Below are 22,786 nucleotides of genomic sequence, written 5' to 3'. Positions count from 1 at the left end.
ACTTAAACAAAAGTTTATTCTTGCATACAAGATAGAGACCAAAATGTATACAATTATCAAGCTTAATTATTCCAGAAGTTTCCAGAACATTCTAGGTTAGACCCTTTAGGTGGGGAAAAAAATTTTTTTCTGCCAAGGTCTATATGGATATTTATCATTCAAGGGCCATACAAAATTACCAACATAAAAATTAGCCTGCTATATTTGGTTAAACATTAAATTAACTGACCCCTAATGTGATGGCTGGAATTGCTTCTCTTTGGTGAGGTGTGTGATGCTAGCTGGTATGGATGACCTTTGGACCTTATATGGCCCGAGGGCCAGATATTCCCAACCCTACTTTAGATGAAGGGACTAAGAGAGCCTTTAGTGCAATATGGATATTTGCCTTTAAGCCGGAAATTCCAGCCTTAGTTAAAAGACATCCTTTAGATGGGAAGGCTGTGCCTACTACTGAACTGACAAATTTAACTCGTGAGTTTTCCCAAACTTTGGAAATAAACCAGACTATGAAGATAAATAAATCAATAACCCCTCAATTACAGCAGTTGTAAGGGTCTACCTAGAAAGGAGAATTAAACTCTCCAACGAACCTAAAACTGGTCTTTATCATTAGTGTGAGATAATGGAAAACTAAATGCTTTATGTTGAATACTAAGCTCAAGCTTTCCACCCTAACCATCTCTGCGCCCCCGAATCAGAATGAAGTGGCTCTGGGGGGACATACAGGAACTTTTCCTAGGGAGGCCCTGAGCCCTCAAGGAGAGACGATGTGCACACTACTTTTTCATTGACGAAGGAGGAGTTTACCTATCGGCTATAAACACGTCTTTACAAAAGTCGCTGGGCTGGAATAAAAAGCCCTAAGGAAATAGTGGAAATTGAAAACAAAGAGTAAACACTAGTTTACTGTCCACCTGTGCCAATAACTCTTGGCCCCATAGAGGATCTACATCATTTTATGCTCCGTGTTGATACTCCTTCTAATTTATAGGAAAGATGCTTTATCTAAATGTAACTGCCATTTACAGTCTAATGAACAGGAGGGTATACCGTTATGCTTCTGAAACCTTCGGTTCTAAAAGGAACAGCTATTGCTCACATATACGCCTTTCCTCGGACATTCCAAATGTATCCTAGCAGACTCTCGTCCCCGATATAATTTCTAAGAGCTGTGTGAGTCTGTGGGACACTGCCCCTACAGACACTGGCCGAGTTCTGTCCATGAAACCAATCAAAATTCACGGGAACACATCTCAGCGCTTGTCTATGATTCCTCAATACCCACTTAATGGGTGGGTATTGAGAAGCAAAGGAAGCATTGATTCCTATTAATCAGGATTTTCTTTTCAAAGACTTCAGCATCCCTTGCACCTGTCACTGCAGTCCTTCTGGTGAAGACAATGAACAATCAAGGTGAGAGATTTGTTCGAGAATAATGTGCCATCAACTTTATTGCCACCCCTTAAATTCTAAATCGTCATTAATTCACATAAACTACCTATTCTCCAATATTCCCCCCGATTTGACATATATGACCACATGTGATAGGCCTTCGTTATGTGTGTGTGTGTGATACGTTCAGAATTCAGGAAGATACTGGAAAACAATTTTTGACTTTACTTAGAACAATGGACAATGTTCTCTGACTGCCACTATGACATTACAGAAACTTTCGCATATTGCTTTCTTATTTTTGCATGCAAATGTGCCATGTTTGCCATTTCCAAATCAATCTCCTCTGCTACAATGAGTTGATGACTTATTCATGTTTTCCTCTGTGGTAGTTATATAATCTGGTGTCCATTTGAGAGTGGAGTCTAGTCTGTCAGATTATAGTCAATGAGGCCTCTGTGTGGGCATGGCCTTCTCCTGAGAATTCTGGGAAATCCTGTCTTCCTTCTTGGAGGCGGGAGACACTGTCTCTCTCTCTGCTCACTCCCTGAGATGATACTCTACTGACAAGAAAGCGGTCACTATGCTGATAGACCCCCTGCCCTGGAAACTGGAGGAGCCACGTGGAGCCTCCTGCCTGTGCTGTGATGCTTCCATCACCACTGGATCCAAAAGACTTTGTTCCCACTGGCCTGTGATTGTCCTGCATTCGGCACCATTGCATGTACCTCATGAGCCTGAAGAGGATATTATCGATTGATATCAGACATATGGGCTAATATTGGATTTATGGACTTGATCTGAATGGGGCTCGAACATTTTCTCAATACTCAATTGTATATTGTATTTGATTGTATACAAATCTCTTTATTTTTTAAATATTTATTGGGGGCTTGTACAGCTCTTATCACAATCCATACATACATCCTTTGTCTCAAGCACATTTATACATATGTTGCCATCATCATTTTCAAAGCATTTTCTTTCTACTTGAGCCCTTGGTATCAGCTCCTCATTTTTTTCCCTCCCTCCCCCTTCTTCCCTCATTCCCTCCCTCCCTCATAAACCCCTGATAATTTATAAGTTATTAATATTTTTCATGTCTTGAACTGTCTGATGTCTCCCTTTATCCCTTTGTCTGTTGTCCATCCACCTGGGAGGGGTTTATAGTAGGTCATTGTGATGGGTTCCCTTTTTCTCCCCCTACCTTCCCCTTCCCCTTCCTCTCCTGGTATGGCTACTCTCAATATTGGTCCCAAGGAATTTATCTGTCCTATATTCCCTGTGTTTCCAGCTCTTATCTGTACCCATGTACATGCTCTGGTCTAGCCATATTTGTAAGGTAGCATTAGGATCATGATAGTGGGGTGGAGGAAGCATTAAAGAACCAGAGGAAAGCTGTATGTTTCATTGGTGCGATACTGCACCGTGACTGGCCCGTCTTCTTCCCATGACCCTTCTGTAAGGGGATGTCCAATTGCTTACAGATTAGCTTTGGGTCTCCACTTCACACTTCCCCCCTCATTGACATTGTGATTTTTTGCTTTGGGTCTTTGATGCATGATACCTGGTCCCACCAACACCTCATGATCACACAGGCTGGTGTGCGTCTTCCATGTGGGCTTTGTCACTTCTGAGCTAGATGGCCGCTTGTTTATCTTCAAGCCTTTAGGACCCCAGACGCTATATCTTTTGACAGTCGGGCACCATCAGCTTTCTTCACCACATTTGCTTATGCACCCGGTTTGTCTTCAGTGATCATGTCAGGAAGGTGAGCATCTCAGAGTGCCAGATTTTTAGAACAAAGTGTTCTTGTGTTGAGGGAATACTAGAGTAGAGGCCCAATGTTCATCTGCTTCCTTAATACTAAACCTATAAATATATGTACATATACAAATATATTTACATATGTACATGCCTGTTGTTACATCTCTTTCTTATGCACATATGAGTTTCTATGGCTCTGTTTCGCTAGTCTACCTGGACTAACACATCCTCCTTTCAGAAAGCCTGCCTAGAAGACAGCATCGCTTTGTTAAAACATTTAACTGCTGGTGGACCTAAAGCTTCAAGAACAAAGTCACAATTAGTTCAACGCTATGCCAAATGCTAAGGTCATTTATTTTTTGTAGGAGGCATTTCTCTTGACACCCAGAGAAAAGAAGCTATTACAGCAACACTTTTATTTAAAATAACGAAGACATTCATGGGATTTGGGGGATGCTGTGGCTATTGCTAAGCGATCACTCAACCTTTTACGCAGCTATTTGGAGGCCTCTGTCTGCATGACTCCCGAAGATCCAGGGGCAATAACGAAGCTGAAAGGCTTTCACTAGCACACTCATTGTACGGTTGCTGTTAGGGGCCATGTAGTCAGTTCCAGTCAGCTCTTCTATGCACGATAGACTGAAACACTGTCTGGCACGGCGTCCTCCTCACAATTGTTGTTTCAGGAGATGGTTGTAAACGATGTGTCAGTCCATTTCATCAAGGGTCGCCCTCTTTTTAATTGGCCCTCTACTTTACCAAGCATGACATTCTTCTCCAGGAACTAGTTCTCCTGATAACCTGTCTAAAATGTGAGACAAAGTATAACCATTCTTGCTTCTAAGGAGCATTCTGGTTGTACTTCTTCCAAGACAGATTTGTGTATGTTTCTGGCAGTTCATGGTTCTTTCAATGTACTTCATCAGCACTATAATTCAAATGCATCAATTCTTCTTTGGTTTTTCTTACTCAATGTCACAAAATTGCACATGCATAGGAGGTGATTGAAAATACCAGGGTTTGGGTCAGGTGTACCTTAGTCTTCAAAGTAACATATATATTTCCTAATATTTTAAAGAGGTTGTGTGCAGCAGATTTTCCCAGTGCAATAAATTATTTCATTTCTTGATTTGAATGCTGGTTCTGGGAGCATTGATTTTGATTCCAAGTTTACCATATTTGATTCTGTTTATCATATTGTTACCTACTGGTCCACCAGTAAGGATTTTTTTTTACATTGAATTACAATCCATACTGAAATCTGCATTTAAAATTTTTCATCAGCAAGTACTTCAAGTCCTCCTAACTTTTAGAAAACAAGGCTGTGTCATCTGAATATTGCAGGTTGTTAATAAGCATTTGATCAAGAATCAGTTGTATTGAAGGAAGAAGTTTAAGTCGTATTGAATGTGCTAACAAAAACCAAGACTTCAGGAATTAACAGAATATGAATTGAAATGTTCCAACAAGCTGATGTAGCGCTGGAAGCACTCAATAGTGTATGTTAAGAAATTTGGAAGAGAGCTACCTGGCCAACTGATTGGAAGAGATTCATATTTGTGTCTATTTTTAAAAAGACCTAATAAAGCGTGGAAATTATTGACTACTATCATATGCAAATAAAATTTTATTGACTATAATTAAAAATCAGTGTAGTTGTACATTGACAGAAAGCTGCCAGAAATTTAAGCAGATTCAGAAGTGGATTTAGAACTCGGGATACTATCGCTGACATCAGTGGAAAAAAATGGGAATTTCAGAAGCCTTAATTACACTCATAGGGTACCCGTACATACATCAAGAGGCAGCTGCTCAGACAGAACAAGCATCTACTGCGTGGTTTCAAATCGGGAAAGGTGGCGAAGCGAACACTCCCCAAACATGGACTACATGAAGAAACACATGGTGTCAGGGAGGAGGAGGTCTGCTTAACACCCATTTGACCATAAACATACATCAGAACAATGCTATGATAAATACACACCAGTTCTTCTGATTTCTTTAGACCAGATCTCAATAGTGGGGCTACTAGGATAAAGAGAGCATACAGGTATTCATCGTTATAATTCCGACAGATGTGGATTCAAGACGGAAAGACTCTGAGTAAGTGGATACACACAGCATTGTCCATGAATCAGAATCGACTTCACAGCGACTCTTTCTAGGGACTCTTTCTACGTTCGCTCTACAGGGAAGCAGCGAAACAAGGTGGTTGCTCTGCGGCAAAGAGTCATTTGTCTTGTTTTCTTCCTTGCATGGAAGAAACATGCAACATAGTCATGAGTTTAGGGAAATGAGCACACAGACAGTGGAGTGCTGGTCGAGTGGTAGACTTGATAGGAGAGCGAGAAAGTGGCCTTGGGATCGCAAAGCCTGTTGTGTTGTGTGCCGATGTGCAGCTTTCATGGTGATCTGACAGCACAGGGTAGAACCGGCCCGTCCGTAAGGTTTCCCAGGCTGCAAACGATCTTATTTTATTTATTTATTTTGAGCAGCGTGGGTTCTACTCACTGACTTTTGGTTAGCAACTGATGCCGTTCTTTTTTTATTACTTGGGATTTAATCCATATATCATCTCATTCCATAGTTCAGTCATGTCCAGCAGAATTGTACAACTGCTATCACCATCAGTTTCCAAACATTCTTTTTGTATATGGTGTGGCAGTTACATAATCTGTCAACTTGCGAAGGGGTGGGGTCTAGCCTGTCAATTAGGTCACAGCCGATGAGACCTCTGTGCGGACATGGCCTTCTCCTGAGGATTCTGGGAACTCCTGTCTTCCTCCCTGGAGGTGGGACACACCCTCTCCCTGGAGGCATTCCGGTTGACAAGCCACATGGAGCCACACTGATGAAGCCAGAGCCCTGGAGCTAGAGGAGCCACATGGAGAACCATGCCAGCACTGAGATGTTTCCACCGCCACTGGATCCACAAGACTTTCCCCCTCGGCATGTGATCTTCCTGCATCGAGCATCATTGCATGTGTTACATGAGTCTGAAGAGGAATTTATAGACTGATATCTGGCACATGGACCAATATCGGACTTATGGACTTGATCTGAACTGGGCTGGGATGTTTTCTTAATATATAATGACTGTTTATATAAAGCTCTTTCTTATACACATATGAGGGTCTATGAATTTTGTATCTCTAGTCTACCCAGACTGATATATGTGGACTCCTTGACATCATCTCTCCCCTTCACCTCCCCATTGTACTCCCCCAAGACCTTATTTGTCTTGCTCTCTCTCTAGGTTCATCCATCCTGGGTTTCATGTACTGAAGAACAGAATAAAACATTTAACACAAGTTCAAGAGGGTGACCCCCCAATGATGTAACACCTCTGAGCTCCACTCAACCACTGCTTCATTGGGGCTTCTTCCCCAAGGTTTACTAACAGGCATTTATTTTTTATTCAAGATGTTTGTGGAAAAGGATGCAATTTCACTTTTCAAAACAGATCCTGTAATTAAAATTTGCAATAAATCAGCTCAATAGTAGTGGGGTTGCTGTTCTTTCAGCATCTGCCCTGCACATTTACATCATCAGAGATGTTCTTACCTCATTCCTTTCATACCAGCTGACATTCTGCATTTTGGAGAACTCCTGGGACCGCTTCACCACAAAGTAAATGAGGTACCCACTTCCGCACAAACAACAGATGATGAGGAAGTTGGCCAGGACACGGAGAAACCTTGTCAGGTGGATGTTCTCTTCTTTGTTACTCTCTTGTTCATCCACTATTGATTCCTTAAACAGGAGGGAATAATGTCAGACCAGGACCCAACCAGAACCACTGCGGTTGGGTTCCCAAGAATAGTGCTTCCCATACTTCCATCAGTGAAATAAAAATACATGCAATGACCTGATACCCTAGGGAGAATTAGTTCTTTTCTTTAAGAACACCTGTTTTGTTGTGAGTATTACTCTTTTGGTATTTGTCCTAATCAAAACTTGGATCCACAATCCATGCTCATAGAAGCAGCAGTCAAGAGATCAAAAGACATGTTGCATCAGGTCAATCTGCTGCACAAAACCTCTTTAGAGTACCGAAAGCAAGGATGTTACTTTGAGGACTAAGGAGCGCCTGACCTAGGCCATAGCATTTTCCCTCGCCTCACATGCATGTGGAAGTTAGACACTGAACAAGGAGGACCAAAGAAAAATCGAATTTGATTTGTGCTGCTGCAGAAGAATATTGTAAGTACCACAGGCGACTGACAGGGCAAACTTATCTGCCTCGGAAGAAGCATAGTCAGCGCTCTTTAGAGGCCAGGATGGCAAGACTCTGTCTTACGTACTTTGGACATGTTGTCAGGAGAGAGCAGCCCCTGGCGAAGGACATCATGCTGTGTAAAGTGGAGGGGCAGCGAAAAAGAGGAAGGTCCTCAAAGAAATAGAATGAAGCTGCTGCAACAGTGGGCTCAGACTTGGGGACAATTGTAGGGATGAAGCTGGAGCAGGCAGTATTTTGTTACATTGTGCATAGGGTCGCTATGGGTTGGGACCGAGTTGATGGATGGCACCTAACAACAACAACAACAACAACAAAAACTTAGATTTGTTGAATGCATAGCATATGGCAAATGTGGGCTAAACGTTTTCCATATATTATTCCTCTGAATCCCAGCAACTAATCAATAGGGAAGGTGCGACTATTAACCGTATTATAGATAGTAAGGTCCAGGGAGACTTCAGTAACAAATTGGATTAGATTAAAATTTAATTTTTCTTTTTTTGTGGAGTTGAGAAAGATTTTATTGAGGCAGGCAAAGAACTCCCAGGAGGGAAGGGAGAGCAGAGAAGGACGGGGTTATCTTGAGCCCCTGGGCAGGTTCCGAGACCCAATGAGTTAGGTCAGGGAAATAGCCTAAAATTTAATATTAATAACACTGGGTTTTGTAATCCAGGCCCAGTAAACTTTATAAGGAGCAGACCAATATTTTTCGTTTCTAGCCACATACTGCTTCCACAATGACTCAATGTGCGGTTGCAGCATGCAAGCGGTCAGAGCCATGCATATGCAAATGAGCATGGCTGAGCCACGCATTCGCAAATGAGCACGGCTGAGCCATGCATTCCCAAGTGAGCATGGCTTTGTTTCAATAAAGCTGTATTTACAGAAATCTGTAGCAGACGACATTTGTGACCCCTGTTTTAATCCACGAGCAGGGAACATCTTTCTACTTATATTCTTCCAGGAATCCCTTCGTGGTGCAAATGGCTCATGCGCTTGGCGGCTAGCTGGAAGGTTGCACGTTGGAATCCACCCAGAGATGCTTTAGAAAAAAGGCTCGGGGGTCCACTTTGGAAAAGGGAGCCCTTGAAAGCCCCGCGGAGCACGTTCTTTCAACATACCTGCGGCTGTCTTCGTCATCATGACAGGAGGGCAGCTGGTTTCTAATTTCGGCAGTTCTGTTTGGTCTTTTTGGTGTAGCAATTCTGTGGTTTTTTTTGCCTTGGCTATTGTTCAAATTTATGTTATTTATTTTATGCGATTTTGAATTACATTTAAAAGCTGTCTGCTAGTGGTTTACTGTTATTATACAAAACCCCCACTGATTTATTTATGTATTTTTATTAACCATCTATCCTACTTCAGTAGCTCTCTAAAAGGACATAAGGAGTCAGGGGTGGAGCCAAGATGGCACACGAGGCCTGGCAAGAGACTTTCTGATGACTAACAGTTACAGTGTCTGGGTTCAGGTTTAACTAGCTCACCAGGTACTTAATACAAATAAACTTACATAGTTTGTATAATATGTAAGTACATTTTTTCTAATATACAAAATTATTGCACTTTAGTGGAAGTTTACACAACAAATTAGATTTCCATTTGACAGTTTCTACAAAAATTGTTCAGTGATATTAGTAACATTTTCAGAATGTGTCAACATTCTCTTTATTTACCATCTAGTTGTTCTATTACCAGGACTCTCATTTCCTTGTCCCTTCATCTTCTCATCTTTACTTCAAAGTAATTGAAGTAAATTACTTTTGTGTGCTATACACAGATGGCTTTGTAATGGAGTTCTATACTTACAGATAAAACCCCTTACTGTTTTGTGACAATTTGTTATTTCACTGAAAGGTGACCTCAGGGGATCATTTCAGTCCTAGTTTTAAGGAGTGCCCCAGGGTGATTGTCTCAAGGAGTCCCCTAGCTTCAGCCGGTCTCCCGAGTCCATACTTTTTACTAATTTGTAAGAATACTCTTCACACTTGATCTTAGCCAAAAGGCCGAGAAGCGATATGTAAGAACACTCTTATGGAAGTACGTTCGACCCATTGCTAATAGACTAGGAGAAAAGGCCCAATATTTCCCACATATTAAACTATCTTGCATCCATCCATCTTCTTTGTTCCTTTCTGGTTGCCTGCAGGGGTCCTCAAACAATGTCCCACGGGCCACACACAGCCCTCTGAGGACATTTATTCAGCCCGCCGGGTGTTTTTGCCCCATTTTTTAACTTCAAAATAAGATATGTGCAGTGTGCATAAGAATTTGTTCATAGTTTTTTTTTTAAACTATAGTCCAGCCCTCCAACAGGTCTGAGCGACAGTGAACTGGCCCCTGTTTAAAAAGTTTGAGGACCCTGCTTTAGAGGAAGAGCCAAAGTTCCCACCTGCCTCTACTTGGACCTGAGATAAATGAAGTGCTAAGTAGCATAGGAATGATTCCTTCATCTCCATTTCCCCCAAATGAGGTGCTCGACTCTTTCTGGGTGTTCTTATCACTTGGGGGAGCTTTTAAGAACACTAAAGCCAGGACCTTCTCCCCGACCAGTGACATCAGGATCTTTGAGGTGGGAACCAGGAGATTTTTAAAGCTCCTTCGATCATTCCGGCATGCATAAAGGTTGATCACTGCTGCTGCAAGGGAGTCTCTCCATTTCCTCCAGCTGCACACAGCAGCAGGCAGCAACAGATGGGATAAGATCCCAACACCTGTGACAGATGGGGCGTACCAGCCATGAGCATTCTTTCTCAGGTGTGAGAGGAAGGGTTGGGATCTCCGGCAAAACCATTGCTACAAGTCATTTGGGCATCTTATTTCCATCGATGCCCAATGACTGATGGGACCGAGAGCTCCCCCAGGAAGTGGGGACAGCTGTGAGTTGACTACCTTGAAGCTGGTGGTGATGGAGGCATATTTGTTGTCTGCTGTCTCTGAATTCCCGATCAGGTAGTCCCAGCTGGTGAACATCTTAAAGCTGAATGTGAAGTTATCTGTCTCCCCCTCGCTTGTGCTCCCCTGGCTATTGCTGGCCATCCTATAAGACACACACACACACACCCCACTGTCATTAAGCCGATCCTGTGCTCCTGCTGACGGATGGGCGCTGGTGTTTAGGTTTGTGCAGGAGACGGTGCTTCCCCACCCCTAGACTTAGCTCACTGGGGTCCCCTGCCTCAGAAGAAGGCCATTCAGGAACTGGGCTGAATTCTGTCTTCAGAGGATATGAATTAAGAGGCACAGACATATAGAGCAATCATTTCTGTTCTGAGACAAGAAAACTTGGGGCCACAGAGGCTCTATGGTTCATCACAGTCAGATCTATGTGTTGCACACAGATTTTCCTGTTTCTATGATATAGGAGGAGGTCGTGAGTGGTGTAAATAATTAACAAGCTTCACTATTAACGGAAAGGCTAGAAGTCTGAGACCATACAGAGCCACCTTGGAAGACAGGCTTGACAATCTACTCTAAAAAACAAACAAAAAACCAAAAAACCCCAAAAGTCCCTGTCCCTGGAAACCTTGTGGAGCTCAATTCTACATGGACTTAACGGGCTGCCATGAGTCCGAGTTGACTCATCAGCGATGATTTTGGTCATCTTCATATGCACCGGGCTTGGTCCTGACATGTCAGCTAGTATCAGAGGAGCAGGAGAGTGCTTCCATACATAGGCTTGGCCAACCTGTGCAGGGGAACCATGCCCCCTCTCAGCCTCACTGACCTTGGGACAGTCTGTGGATCTCACTAGGTTGGGACTTACTGGGTTAGTCGTTGCCTTGAGACCTTTGTACAAGGTCTTCCTCTGGCGAAATGCTCTGCCTCCAACTTCCAGCATGGGAAGAGGTTTCGGAGCTCAACTGTATCAAAAGGAGTTTCTATCCCATTCTCCAGAACTTCCACATTATTCTGTTTCTGTCTTTCAGACCACATGTCACAAGTGGCATCTGTCTTGTTTGCTCAATTGGTTGCTTTTCTCCTCTCTGCACACCCCACAAGAAGGGAAACAGTAGAGGAGTAGCCTAGCTAGTGGTCCGTTGGTGTGAAGAAAAGCAAACGCCTGACTAGTCATACTTACGATCTAATGACAATCATCAGGCTGTAGCCGAAAACGCTGACCCCCACCATAAAGTAAGCCATTGGCAGCCGGTACCTCAGCCACCCGATGGTCCTCTGGTCATTGTAGTAGCCATAGAAGAGAGCAGAGTACTTGATGTAGCCCTGGGTGACAGCAAAGCCACAGGAGTTAGATCTGTGAGCTCAGCAAGGACTGTCATCAGTCAGGCATTGCTTTGCCGGGGTTCTAATGGGAATCTCAGGGCGCGAGGGTCAAGAGAAGGGGTCTGGATGGCCTTGACCCCCACCCTTTGCTCCCTGACTTATCCCAGTTTCTCCAGAGTTCCTTTATGTCCCCCTCTCTGTCTTTTCTTTGATTTCCCCCACCATAAGGAATCTATACAGATATAGTGGCAAGAGGAGTGTTGTTGATATTGGAGATCAGACACGCATATAGGTTCAAATTCTTTCACCCCACAGCCAGGTGAGCATTCCCAACATATCCAAGCTTCTAAAGAAAATTATACACGATGAGACTCAGAGTCTAAACCGCCTTTAAAGTTGGTTTTCAGGGGGTCCTCAAACTATGGCCCTCGGGTCACATACAGCCTGCCGAGGACATTTAGCCGGCCCCCTGAGTGATTTTGCCCAGTTTGTTTGTTTTTTTTCTTCAAAATAGGATATGTTCAGTGTGCATAGGAATTTGTTCATAGTTTTTTTTTTTTAATTACAGTTCAGCCCTCCAACAGGTCTGAGCGACAGTGCACTGGCCCCCTGTTTTAAAAAGTTTGAGGACCCCTAGTTAGGTATAATTAGGTTTAGGGGTAATTAGGTACACCTCTTAGGGGCAATTATTTGTATATAGTTATATTAATTTGGGACTTGGGCACCTCCTTGCCTGTATAAAATAGGAACATAATTATTGTTGAGAAAATATCTTTCTGCTTTTGGTAGATAGGATGCTTCAATTGGAGTCCTTGGGAACTGAAGACTAAAGGAGCAACTTAGTAGTGGTATAATTGGACATCACTGTCCTAAGTAACTTGGGGAAATGCTCCAACATGCTTTCACCAGTTTCTGAGAGATTTCAAATCTATCTCTGAGATGGGAGGAGGCCGGCGGCTTCCCTGGAGCTGCAGAATCAAATTCCCAGGCACCCGTGAGTACGACGATCTGAAAAAGGAGGTGGGTGTCGCTGGCAGAGGAAGCCCCAGCTAGTGCAAGAGCTGAGTGAACAGCGACTACGTGAAAGAATGGTGGTTTGCACCCGCTCACGCAGTGCCTTGGAAGACAGCTTGGCGATTTGTTTCTGAAAGGCCACAGCTTGGAAACCCTACGGAACAGTTCCTGGCGTTTGGAATTGCCATGAGTCAGATTGGACTCGATGACAACTAGCAACAATGACACTGCAGGCAGAGGACCAAGAGCAAAAGGCAGAGAGGCAGTAGAAGAGTGCGATGCAGCCAGAGAAGTCCCCGAAACTCGATGAAACAGCAGCATTCAGTGGGAGCAAGTAGAGGGGGACCAGCGAGGGAGGTAATGGCCAGATCCTGATTTTCATCCCTCTGGGTAGCAGGGAATCAGGGAGCATAGCAGGTAGGGGAGTGGCAGAGTCAGATCTGCATTCTAGAAGGACTGGGGGTGTTAGGAACCCACAACGGGCAGGGGTAAATATTCTAGAAGGACTGGGGGTGTTAGGAACCCACAAAGGGCAGGGGTAAATTTAGATGGCGGTGAGCAGTTTGGGCACGGTGAGGTAACAGGTTGAACAAAAGAAAGAAGTAAAGCAGAGGTAAGAGGAATAGAGAAAGGGGGACAGATTCAAGAGTCTGGTCGTTCCGTTCAGATTTAGTGATCGATCAGATGTGGTGGGGGGATGTGTTGGTGAAGAAGCTGGTGAGAAGTGTAAGACGAGACTCAGATTTTGATTATTCCATGAATGGTGGTGCCAATCAAGCAGAAAGGGAGGAAAGGGAAGTGGATTTTGGTGGCTAGATGTTGAATTTGTTTAACAAGTGAGATGTTCGGTGTAAGATGGCAGGTGAAAGCGGGGCAAGGCTGGAGTGGAAGTTGTGGGTCTGGATGTGAACATGGGAGATAGAACCACGTGATAAGACTATGCTACACAGAGGTGTTAAATGATGGAACTCACGTCCATCAGAGCAGGGCTGGAGAGAGGAACCTATGAAGCCTTTCCAGAAGGGCTGTTGGGGACATGGTCTGGCAGCTCGTTTTGCATAGTGCGGAGATTCTCCTTGATTAAAGCATTGGCTTTTCAAGATTCAAGGCAATATCGCATCCTTCTCCAGATAACCGTGAGGCTTTAACAATCATGAAAATGGAGGTGCATGCAGTCGCATGTTGGGAATAATACCTCAAAATCCCAAAGAACTGAAAAGTCCATGGCTCTGTCTTCCTCAGCTCGAGGCACCGTCTTCCTGGGTATACTTCCGTAGGGCATGCCCATCAGGACCTGGTGTTGGGACAGAATGACACAACTGTAACTAGAGGAAACAAACAGAGACATTTACATACTGGGTTAAATACTTTTCTTCTTAGCACAGGGCATGCCCATTTTCTTCTTTAAATAGCATCGTACCTTTCTGATTTTAAAAGTAACCCTCACTCCTTGTAGAAAAAAATTTAAAGTACAGAAGAACAATTTGTATATACAGAGAAAAATTTTAATTACCTATTAAATCATAATCCAAAGATAATTACTATTAGTCATATAGTTCATTTCAGCTCCTTCTTAGTCATATATATATATATTAGTCCAATTATTTATCTTAATATAACTTTATGAGCTATTTTTAATGTTATATGATATAGGTTGTCTCCAACATATTACAGATATAGATTTTTGCCTTTGCATGCTATATTAAGTGAAGGTTTACAAAACAAATCAACTTTTCTTTCAATAATTCCTACAATGGTTGTTTCATGTAATGATTCCAATGCCCACAGTGTGACATCACTTACCCCACCTCTTCCTTGTGTTTCTTGTTTCCATTCTACTTTCTTAATCCATCTGAGTTTTGTCCTTGTGTAAACGCTGTCCTTTTTTTATCTCGAATGATGGACTAGTCTAAGGTCTATCATTGTCCCTCTTATCGATCTAGCTACTGTTGGACTGGAAATTAAACCCTGGCAGTGAGTTCCGTTCCAGAACAGAAGGATGTCTAGGGGTCATAGTTTTGGGAGTGCCACCAGTCTCTGTCTGACCAATCAGGCTGGTCTCTTAAGATTATGAGTTTTTAAGACAGTTTCTTAGCAGACACTTCACAGATCTGGAAATTCAATTGGTCCTCCACATTACAAAGAGCAGCACAAACATTTGCTTCTTCCTGTACTCATTGTCATCAGCTCCCCACTCCCCCCCTGCACCTCCCATTCCCCCCCCCCGCCCCGCCACTCCACCCAAGAAACCATCAATGTAGTCACTTTCTCAAGAGCTCTACCCAACCTAGCTTTCATATGCAGGAAAACACAGAAAATGAAATACAGAAAAACAAACAAAACATCCCCCACTGCACTCTATTCACATCCCTGGTCTATGGGCAGAGGGGTTCACCAGAGGCTGAATCCAGGTGGGGGGACCCTGCAAATGAATTTTGAGCTTCCGCTGTCATCCATAGCTTTCTGCAAAATTGGTGTTCACAATTTAATATGATTCTGAGTTTTGCTTCGTATTTGTCTTCCATTCTACACAGGACCCTCTAAATGATTATTTGCAGCGTAGTTGGCAGTGGTAGCCAGGCACTGTCTCGTTCGTCAGGCATCACGGAGACTGATATTCGTTGACTCCATTAGTCCATTGACTCAATTGTTCCCATGTAGCATTGACTTCCCCCTCATTCTTTCCTTTGGATGGGGAGCGTCAATAATTCCACCTGAGATGGCCATTCCCAACTTTTAAGTCTCCACATGCTACTCATCCTACAAAGTAGGCTGTCGAATATTGTTTTTGTGGTTTATATTATGACAGTCAAACTTGAGGTCTCCTGAGACCAGAGTCCTGAGCCCCCAGGCCCAGCCACTCATTCTTTTAAGATATTTGATTATGTCTGAGAAGTTTTCCTAAAACGTTGTTCCCCAGATGTTCCACTGTATTCATGGATCTATATACAGCAAAGGTAAATCTTGTTTTTGTTAGATCCAATTGGCCAGTTCCGACCCACAGAGATTCTATGCACAACAGAACGAAACACTGCCCGGTCCTTGGCCAGACTCATCCTCGTTGCTGGGCTTGAGCCCGTGGTTGCCCTCACTGGTCAGTCCATCTCCCTGAGGACCTGTCCTCTTTTTCGCTGCCCCTCCGCTTCACCAAGCACGATGTCCTTCTCCAGGGGCTGGTCTCTCCTGATATGCCCAAAGTATTTAAGACAAAGTCTTGCCATCCTTGCCTCTAAAGAGCACTCTGGCCATACTTCTTTCCAGACAAATTGGTTTCTCCTTTTAGTAGTCCATGGCACTTTCAATATTCTTCACCAGCATCACAATTCAAATGCATCAATTCTTCTTTAGTCAAAGTCCAACTTTCACAATGCATGAGGCCATGGAAAATACTATGGCTTGGATCAGGCGCACCTTAGTCCTCTAAATAACAACTCTGATTTTCAATACTCTCAAGAGGTCTGTGTAGCAGATTTATCTAATACAACACATCTTGTGATCTCTTGACTGCAGCTTCCGTGAGCATTGATTGTGGAGACAAGCAAGACAAAATCCTTGACAACGTCAACCTTTTCTCCATGGATCATGATGTGACCTGTTAGACCAGTTTCGAGGAGTTTGTTCATCTTCACATTGAGTAGTAATCCACACTGAAGGCTACAGAGGTAAATACAGGTGTGAAAAATTCACTGTCAAACGGGAATCTATTCTGGAGTATGCTTTCATTCTCCTTGCCAAACCTGGTCAGCTTTCATGTCAACCTATGCATCTGCGTGTATGTCACCCATATTTCAGGATTGTATATTTATGACATTACTGACCTTTGTTGGCTTTAACTCTTGCGTTCCTTCCAGGCCCTTCCTCTGCTGCCATCTTTTTTTTTTTTTTGCTGATATCTTTCTTAGTTGACAGTTTGTTCTCCTTCACCTCAGTACCCACTCCAAGTAGTAGTCTCATACAATATTTTTCCTATTGCAATTGACTTATTTCATTCCGTATAATGTCCTTTAGGTTCATCCCCATTATGAGGAGTTTAGAAGATTCCTCATTATCTTTGAGGCTATGGAGTATTCCATTGTACCATCATTTGCTTATCCATTCTACTGCGGATGGACATTTAGGATGCCTCCAAGTTTTTTTTTCCATGGTGAATAATACTATGATGAACGTGGCTGTGCATGCACCTTTCTATTTGTGTCGGGACTCTTGTTTCTCTAGGATATATACCAAGTAGTGAGACTGTGGGATCATGGGGCATTTCTAGTTCCATCTGTAGGAAAGCACCATCCCACTGTCCACAGTGATTGCACCACTCTATAGTACTTCCCGCGGTATGTAAGGGTTCCAGTATGTCCACACTCTCTCTGCATTTGTTGTGTTTAACATTTTTTTTAGCTTTTCTATTAGTTATGGGGTGACATGATCATTTATCTTTGCTGCTTTGGTCAGCATCTCTCTAATAGCTAATAATTATGAGAAATTCTTCATGTTTGTTGACCACCTGAATGCCTTCTTTGGAGAACTGTCTGTTCATGTCCTCTGCCCATTTTTAAAAAGGATGAATTGTTTTATTCTTTGTGGTAAGAGTTTGGGGGGCCAGCCTCCTACCACTACCCACAGGTTCAGTAAGCACAATTGTACAGTTGAGATATATAAATATCCTATTAAAGTCATCGAGAGCATGAGCGATAGGAGAGACATTACAATAATGCAGTCAGACACATTACATGGTAGCATTGCTCACCTCAGCCCTGCTTGGTGGTCCACATGGAGAGAGGGGGAGGGGAAGGAGGGCAAGGAGAAAGGGAACAGAGGACTAGAGAGGCGAGGGGGAAAAGAGCGAGCTGGCGGGGGCAAGAGGAAGAGAGAATCTCTATTGCTAACTCGGGCCTGTAGACATACGTCACAGGAAGGGGTTGCACTATAGGTTACATAGCAATGAGAGGGGGTATGTCTAGGGACACACATGCAATCAGAAGAGGAGGGATTGGGGTGTGCATGTGACAAGATGGGCGGGTCCCAGAGTCAGGATGGCAGCTGGATTTCCATTGGAAACCCCACCTACAGCAACCAAGCTAATGGTTTCAAGCTTCAGGGAGAAGTAATCCATTGTCTCCAGCAGCAGAGAGCAGGCCCACCCCTGTGGTGGGGTGAGACAGCAGTCTGGCAGAGACGTCTGTAAGCATCTGACCTCCCCCTACAATTCTTAAGGTGCTGAAGTTTCTATAAATTTTAGAGATTACTCCCTTTCTCCAGATATAATTGCCCCAAATTTCCCCCCAATATTTGAGTTCTATTATTGATCTTTTGATGAAAGGGTCTAATTTTCAGGCGGTTCTGCTCATGTAGTTTGTCATCTACTATTTGTGCATCTTTAGTTATGTTTGGTAGTGTACTTATGCCATGTATTCAAGCCCAACCATAGGGTCCCCGTAATCATGGCTGCCTTAGTTAGAGAGGCCTGTACCAATCGTGTATGCCTTTTTATTTGCAAGAGTGTACCAATACCAATTAAAGTCCCTTTGCTGTTTCTATAGTCCTACCTGCAACTGTGATGAACTGATCTGCCACCAATCATAATTTGGGGACCGTTTATTTTGCACTCCATGTCCTATATAAATGGTCATGTTTCTGTGAATCCTTAGATGCCATGATGGCCTCATGCTCATGGTCTTCCTCATGCAGACTACTTATCATGCTTAAGATCTAACAAATGTGTCTCTCTATATTGTATTTGAATTTGTGAGATATTTTCTCTCCTGCAACAGTGTAAAGGAATCTGGCTGGGTTTTGCATATATAGGACATATAGGACAGAGTAGAAATGCCCCTGTGGGTTTGTAAGAATAACTCTTTATGGAAGTAGAAATCCTTCTCTTTCTCCAGTGGGGCAATTGGTAGCTTCAAACTGCTGACCTTGTAGTTAGCAACCTAAGATGTAACCCATCACATTATGACTACCCAAAGATATAGGACATTACTTTCTTACCTCTGGGATTATGACTAGACCAAATATTAAGCCAAAAAGAACAAGATTAACTCCATACATCCATCGAAGAAAGATGAAATATGATGCCACTGAAGAACCAAAGTGACCTGTAAAGAGAGAGGAATTATGCTGGGCTGTAAGTGCTGCAGAAGGAAATTAACGTGCATTAAACATTTTATGTGCAGTACACATTTCATTCTCACACCAGTCTGTGGAACCAGCATCCTGACCTTCCTTTCTCCCTAGACAAATAACCCAAGGTTCCGTGGGATTCATCAATATGTCTGAGTTCTCATCATTAGTAATTAAGAACCAGAATTTAAATCTTAGTCTGATTGGCTGAAAGCTCCCTTGGCCCCAGTATAATGGAGGTTACAAAATATTCTAATCATAAGGCCAAGAATACAATCGAGGCCATTGGAAAATTAATCAATAACACAACCGAACAACAATGATGCCAGAATACTTACTTTCAATGTCTTTGATCTTCATCTCCCAGGGAATGCATTGAGTCTTGAAATTGTGAAAGTCTCTCTTAAACTTGACCCATTTCTGAAATAAAAGGGGCAACACCCTCAGTACATTAACATGCTGACTTGGGACCTGGAGAGGCATCTTGATGATGCGTCTGCATGAGGTTGATGTCTAGGTGAGGCTGTCATCTTGACATTTCCCTCCCCTCTCGTTCATGATCCAAGCTGCAAGAAGTGGTTGTTTAAGATTTTTTAGAAAAACTCTTTTTATTGTGAATTGGGTGAAGGTTTACAAATCAAATAATTTTTCCATTGAACAATTCATACATAGTTTCTTTCACATCAGACTGCAATCACCGCAATGGAGTATCACTGATTCCACTTTCCTCTTGCATTTCCACTTATATTCCTCCTTGCTTTTCCTTCCTGTCTTCTGAACTTGGGGCAAATGCTGCCTATTTGTCCTCAAGTGATTGATTATTCTAAGTGGTGCTTACCTCCCTAGTATTATTGTTAACTTTATAGATTTCCCCCCCTATTATTTGGCAGGAAAGCAAGTCATGGAGGTTTGGTTTTCAGGCCTGGAGGGTCCCCAAGGGCCATAATCTCAGGTTCCACCAATTTCTCTTAAGTAGCTCTAGTCTTTTTTATGATTTTGAGTTTTGTCCCACATTTTCCTTCCAGTCAGTCCACTATCTTACACCACTAATGTGGCCGTGCACCGTCTACTTCTGGTCTCAGGATATACAGGCTGATGTTTATTAAGGATTTTTCTCTTCTCTTTCCATTTTCTTGAGTGTTTTTATGAGGAATGGGTATTTGATTTTGTCTAATACCTCTTCTGTCCATTGATATAATCGTGTAATTCTTTTTCTTTGTTTTATCTATGTGATGAAGTACAATGATTCTTTTTCTCATGATGAACCATTCTTGCAATGAAGTAGGAATCTCATTTAGTCATGATGCGTTTAAAAAATGGATCCGTTATATATATACCACATTGAATGAGGGGGGAAGTGCAGAGTGGAGACCCAAGGCCCAAGTGTCGGCCACTGGAGATCCCCTCATAGAGGAGTTTAGGAGAGGAGATGGGTCAGTCAGGGTGCAAGGTAGTACCGACGAAGAGCACAGCTTTCCCCCAGATCCTGGATGCTTCCTCCCCCCAACTACCATGATCCGAATTCTACCTTGCAGGGCTGGATAGGGCAGAGGTTGTACACTGGTACATATGAGGGCTGGAGGCACAGGGAATCCAGGTTGGATGATACCTTCAGGACCAAGGGTGTGAGGGGCAAGGCTGGGAGAGCAGAGGGTGAGTGGGTTGGAAAGGGGGAACTGATTACAAGGATCCACGTGTGACCTCCTCCCTGGGAGAGGGACAGCAGAGAAGGGGTGGAAGGGAGACTCCGGATAGGGCAAGATATGACAAAATAACAATGTATAAATTACAAAGGGCACATGAGGGAGGGGGGAGTGGGGAGGGAGGGAAAAAAAAAAGAGGACCTGATGCAAAGGGCTTAAGTGGAGAGCAAATGCTTTGAGAATGATTGGGGCGGGGAATGTATGGATGTGCTTTATACAATTGATGTATGTATATGTATGGATTGTGATAAGAGTTGTATGAGTCCCTAATAAAATGTAAAAAAAGAAAAGGGAAAAGAAAGAAAGAAAAGAAAATGATCAGGGCAAAGAATGTACAGATGTGCTTTATACAATTGATGTATGTATATGTATGGACTGTGATAAGAGTTGTACGAGCCCCTAATAAAACGTTTAAAAAAATGGATCCGTTCTATTGACTAGGGTTTTATTGAGAAATTTCACATCTGTGTTCATGAGAGACAGTGGTCTATCTCTTTCCACTCTGGTAATGTCTCTGTCTGGTTTTGCTATCATGGCTGTGCTTGCTTCCCAAAATGAACTCAGGAAGTTTCTATCCTTCTTTATACTCTGAAATAGTTTAAGTTGGTGCCAGTTCTTCTCTGAATGTTTGATAGATTTCACCGATGAAGCCAACTGGGCCCCCCAATTTTTTTTAATAACCTAATCAATTTCTTCTTTTGCTATGGAGCTGTTCAGATTTGGTACTTCAGTCCATGTTAGTGTAAGAACGAAGTGTGCTTCTAGAAATGTGTCCATTTCTTCTAGGCTTTCAAGTTGGCTGGCCCACAGCCCTTCATGGTGTTCCGATGTTATCACTTTTGTTTCACTTGGTTTTGTTGTGATGTCACCATTTCATTTCTGATTCACATTCGCATCTTTCCCTTCTTTTCTTTTGTTAGATTTGTTGGGGGTTTGCCGATTGTGCTAATCCTTTCACAGAGTCAACTTCTGTCTCCTTGATGCTATTGTTTCTCTGCTGTCTATTTCAATGTTACAGATTTGATATTTATCACTTACTTTCTTCTAGCAGTTGTAGGCTTATTTCACTGTTTATTTTTCTTTCTCAGATTGTTGGAAATGTTGGGCTAAGGTGCTTATTTATTTATTTTAATGTGCGCATTTGTTGCAATAGATTTATCTCTGAGTATTACTTTTGCTATGTCTCAAAGGTCATGCTTTGTTTTATTGTTCCTTGATTTAAGACATTTTTAATTTTAATTTTTAAAATTTCTTCTATTATCTAGTAGTTTTAAAACAAGATATTATTAAATTTCCGTGGATTTGATTTCCACCCCCTTGAACTTCCAATTGTTGATTTCTAGTTTTATAGTATTGTGATCTGAGAAGATGCTTTATCTCAATAATTTTAAGTTTATCAAATCCTGCTCTGTGGCCTAACATATGACTTGTTTGCTTCTTGGTTGTTGTTGGGTGGGTGTTTCGTATATGTCTATGAGGTCAATTTGGTTGATTGTATTTTTTTGTGTGTGTGTTTCCTTGTTGAGTTTTCAGTTGTTCTATCTTTCATTGAAATTGTTAGTCTCCTATTACTATTGTAAACTATCTATTTTTCTTTTCAATCTTGTAAGAGTTTGATTAATACATTTTGAGGCTCTTTCACTGTATGCATAAGTATTAATGATGGTTATGTCCTCTGGTTCAATTAATAATCACATAATTACATAATGTCCTTTGTCTCTTATGCTGGATTTTGCCTTATGGTCATTTTTTTCATTAAACAATACTGCTGCAACTGCTCTTTTTAAGTTTTCATTAGCTTGACATATTTTTTTTCTATCTTTTGATTTTTAGTCTATTTTTGTCTTTGTGTCTAAGGTGTGTCTCTTGCAGACAGGATATTGCTGGGTCTTGTTTTATGATCCACCACTCCCTATCTCTTGACTGGTGTATTTAATCCATTCTCATGCAGTGTAATTATTGAGATATATATAAATATATTTATTGCTGTTATTTTATGTTTTGTAATGCTGCTGTTTTTTGTTTCACATAATTATCTGAGATCACAAGAGCCATATTTTCTAATAAAACCAAAGAAATTAAAACAACAACAAAAAGCTAGGAAGAGGCAGGAAATAAGGACTGAATGGAAGCAGGGGCCTGGGGAGGGAATGGGGAAAATGCCGTGTGTCTGTTACATTGATGTGATTGCAACTAATGCCATGAAACACAAAAAAATTATAAACTGCTTTAGCTTCCTCTGTAAATGTTCATCCAAACCACAGTAAAACAATAAATAAATATAAAGAAGCAATACTGGAAATAAAGATTTTAAAAGACCATTTGTTTA

General features: G+C 42.2%; 1 protein-coding gene across 1 annotated transcript in view; it reads right to left on the bottom strand.

Annotated features, from left to right (window-relative positions):
- TMC2 (transmembrane channel like 2) overlaps positions 1 to 22,786 on the bottom strand; it is a 79,806-nt gene that overhangs the window by 23,543 nt on the left and 33,477 nt on the right. Inside the window, exons 5-10 of the mRNA XM_075527967.1 lie at positions 19,093 to 19,174; positions 18,623 to 18,729; positions 13,833 to 13,931; positions 11,481 to 11,623; positions 10,292 to 10,439; positions 6,727 to 6,915 (exon numbers count right to left, since the gene is read on the bottom strand). Coding sequence (XP_075384082.1) covers positions 6,727 to 6,915; positions 10,292 to 10,439; positions 11,481 to 11,623; positions 13,833 to 13,931; positions 18,623 to 18,729; positions 19,093 to 19,174 — 768 coding nt within the window. The remainder of the gene's footprint in view (positions 1 to 6,726; positions 6,916 to 10,291; positions 10,440 to 11,480; positions 11,624 to 13,832; positions 13,932 to 18,622; positions 18,730 to 19,092; positions 19,175 to 22,786) is intronic.

This window comes from Tenrec ecaudatus, chromosome 12, assembly GCF_050624435.1.
Source record: "Tenrec ecaudatus isolate mTenEca1 chromosome 12, mTenEca1.hap1, whole genome shotgun sequence".
Taxonomy (NCBI): domain Eukaryota; kingdom Metazoa; phylum Chordata; class Mammalia; order Afrosoricida; family Tenrecidae; genus Tenrec; species Tenrec ecaudatus.
Note: the sequence above shows the minus strand (reverse complement) of the source record. Positions and strands in the feature narration are given on the sequence as shown.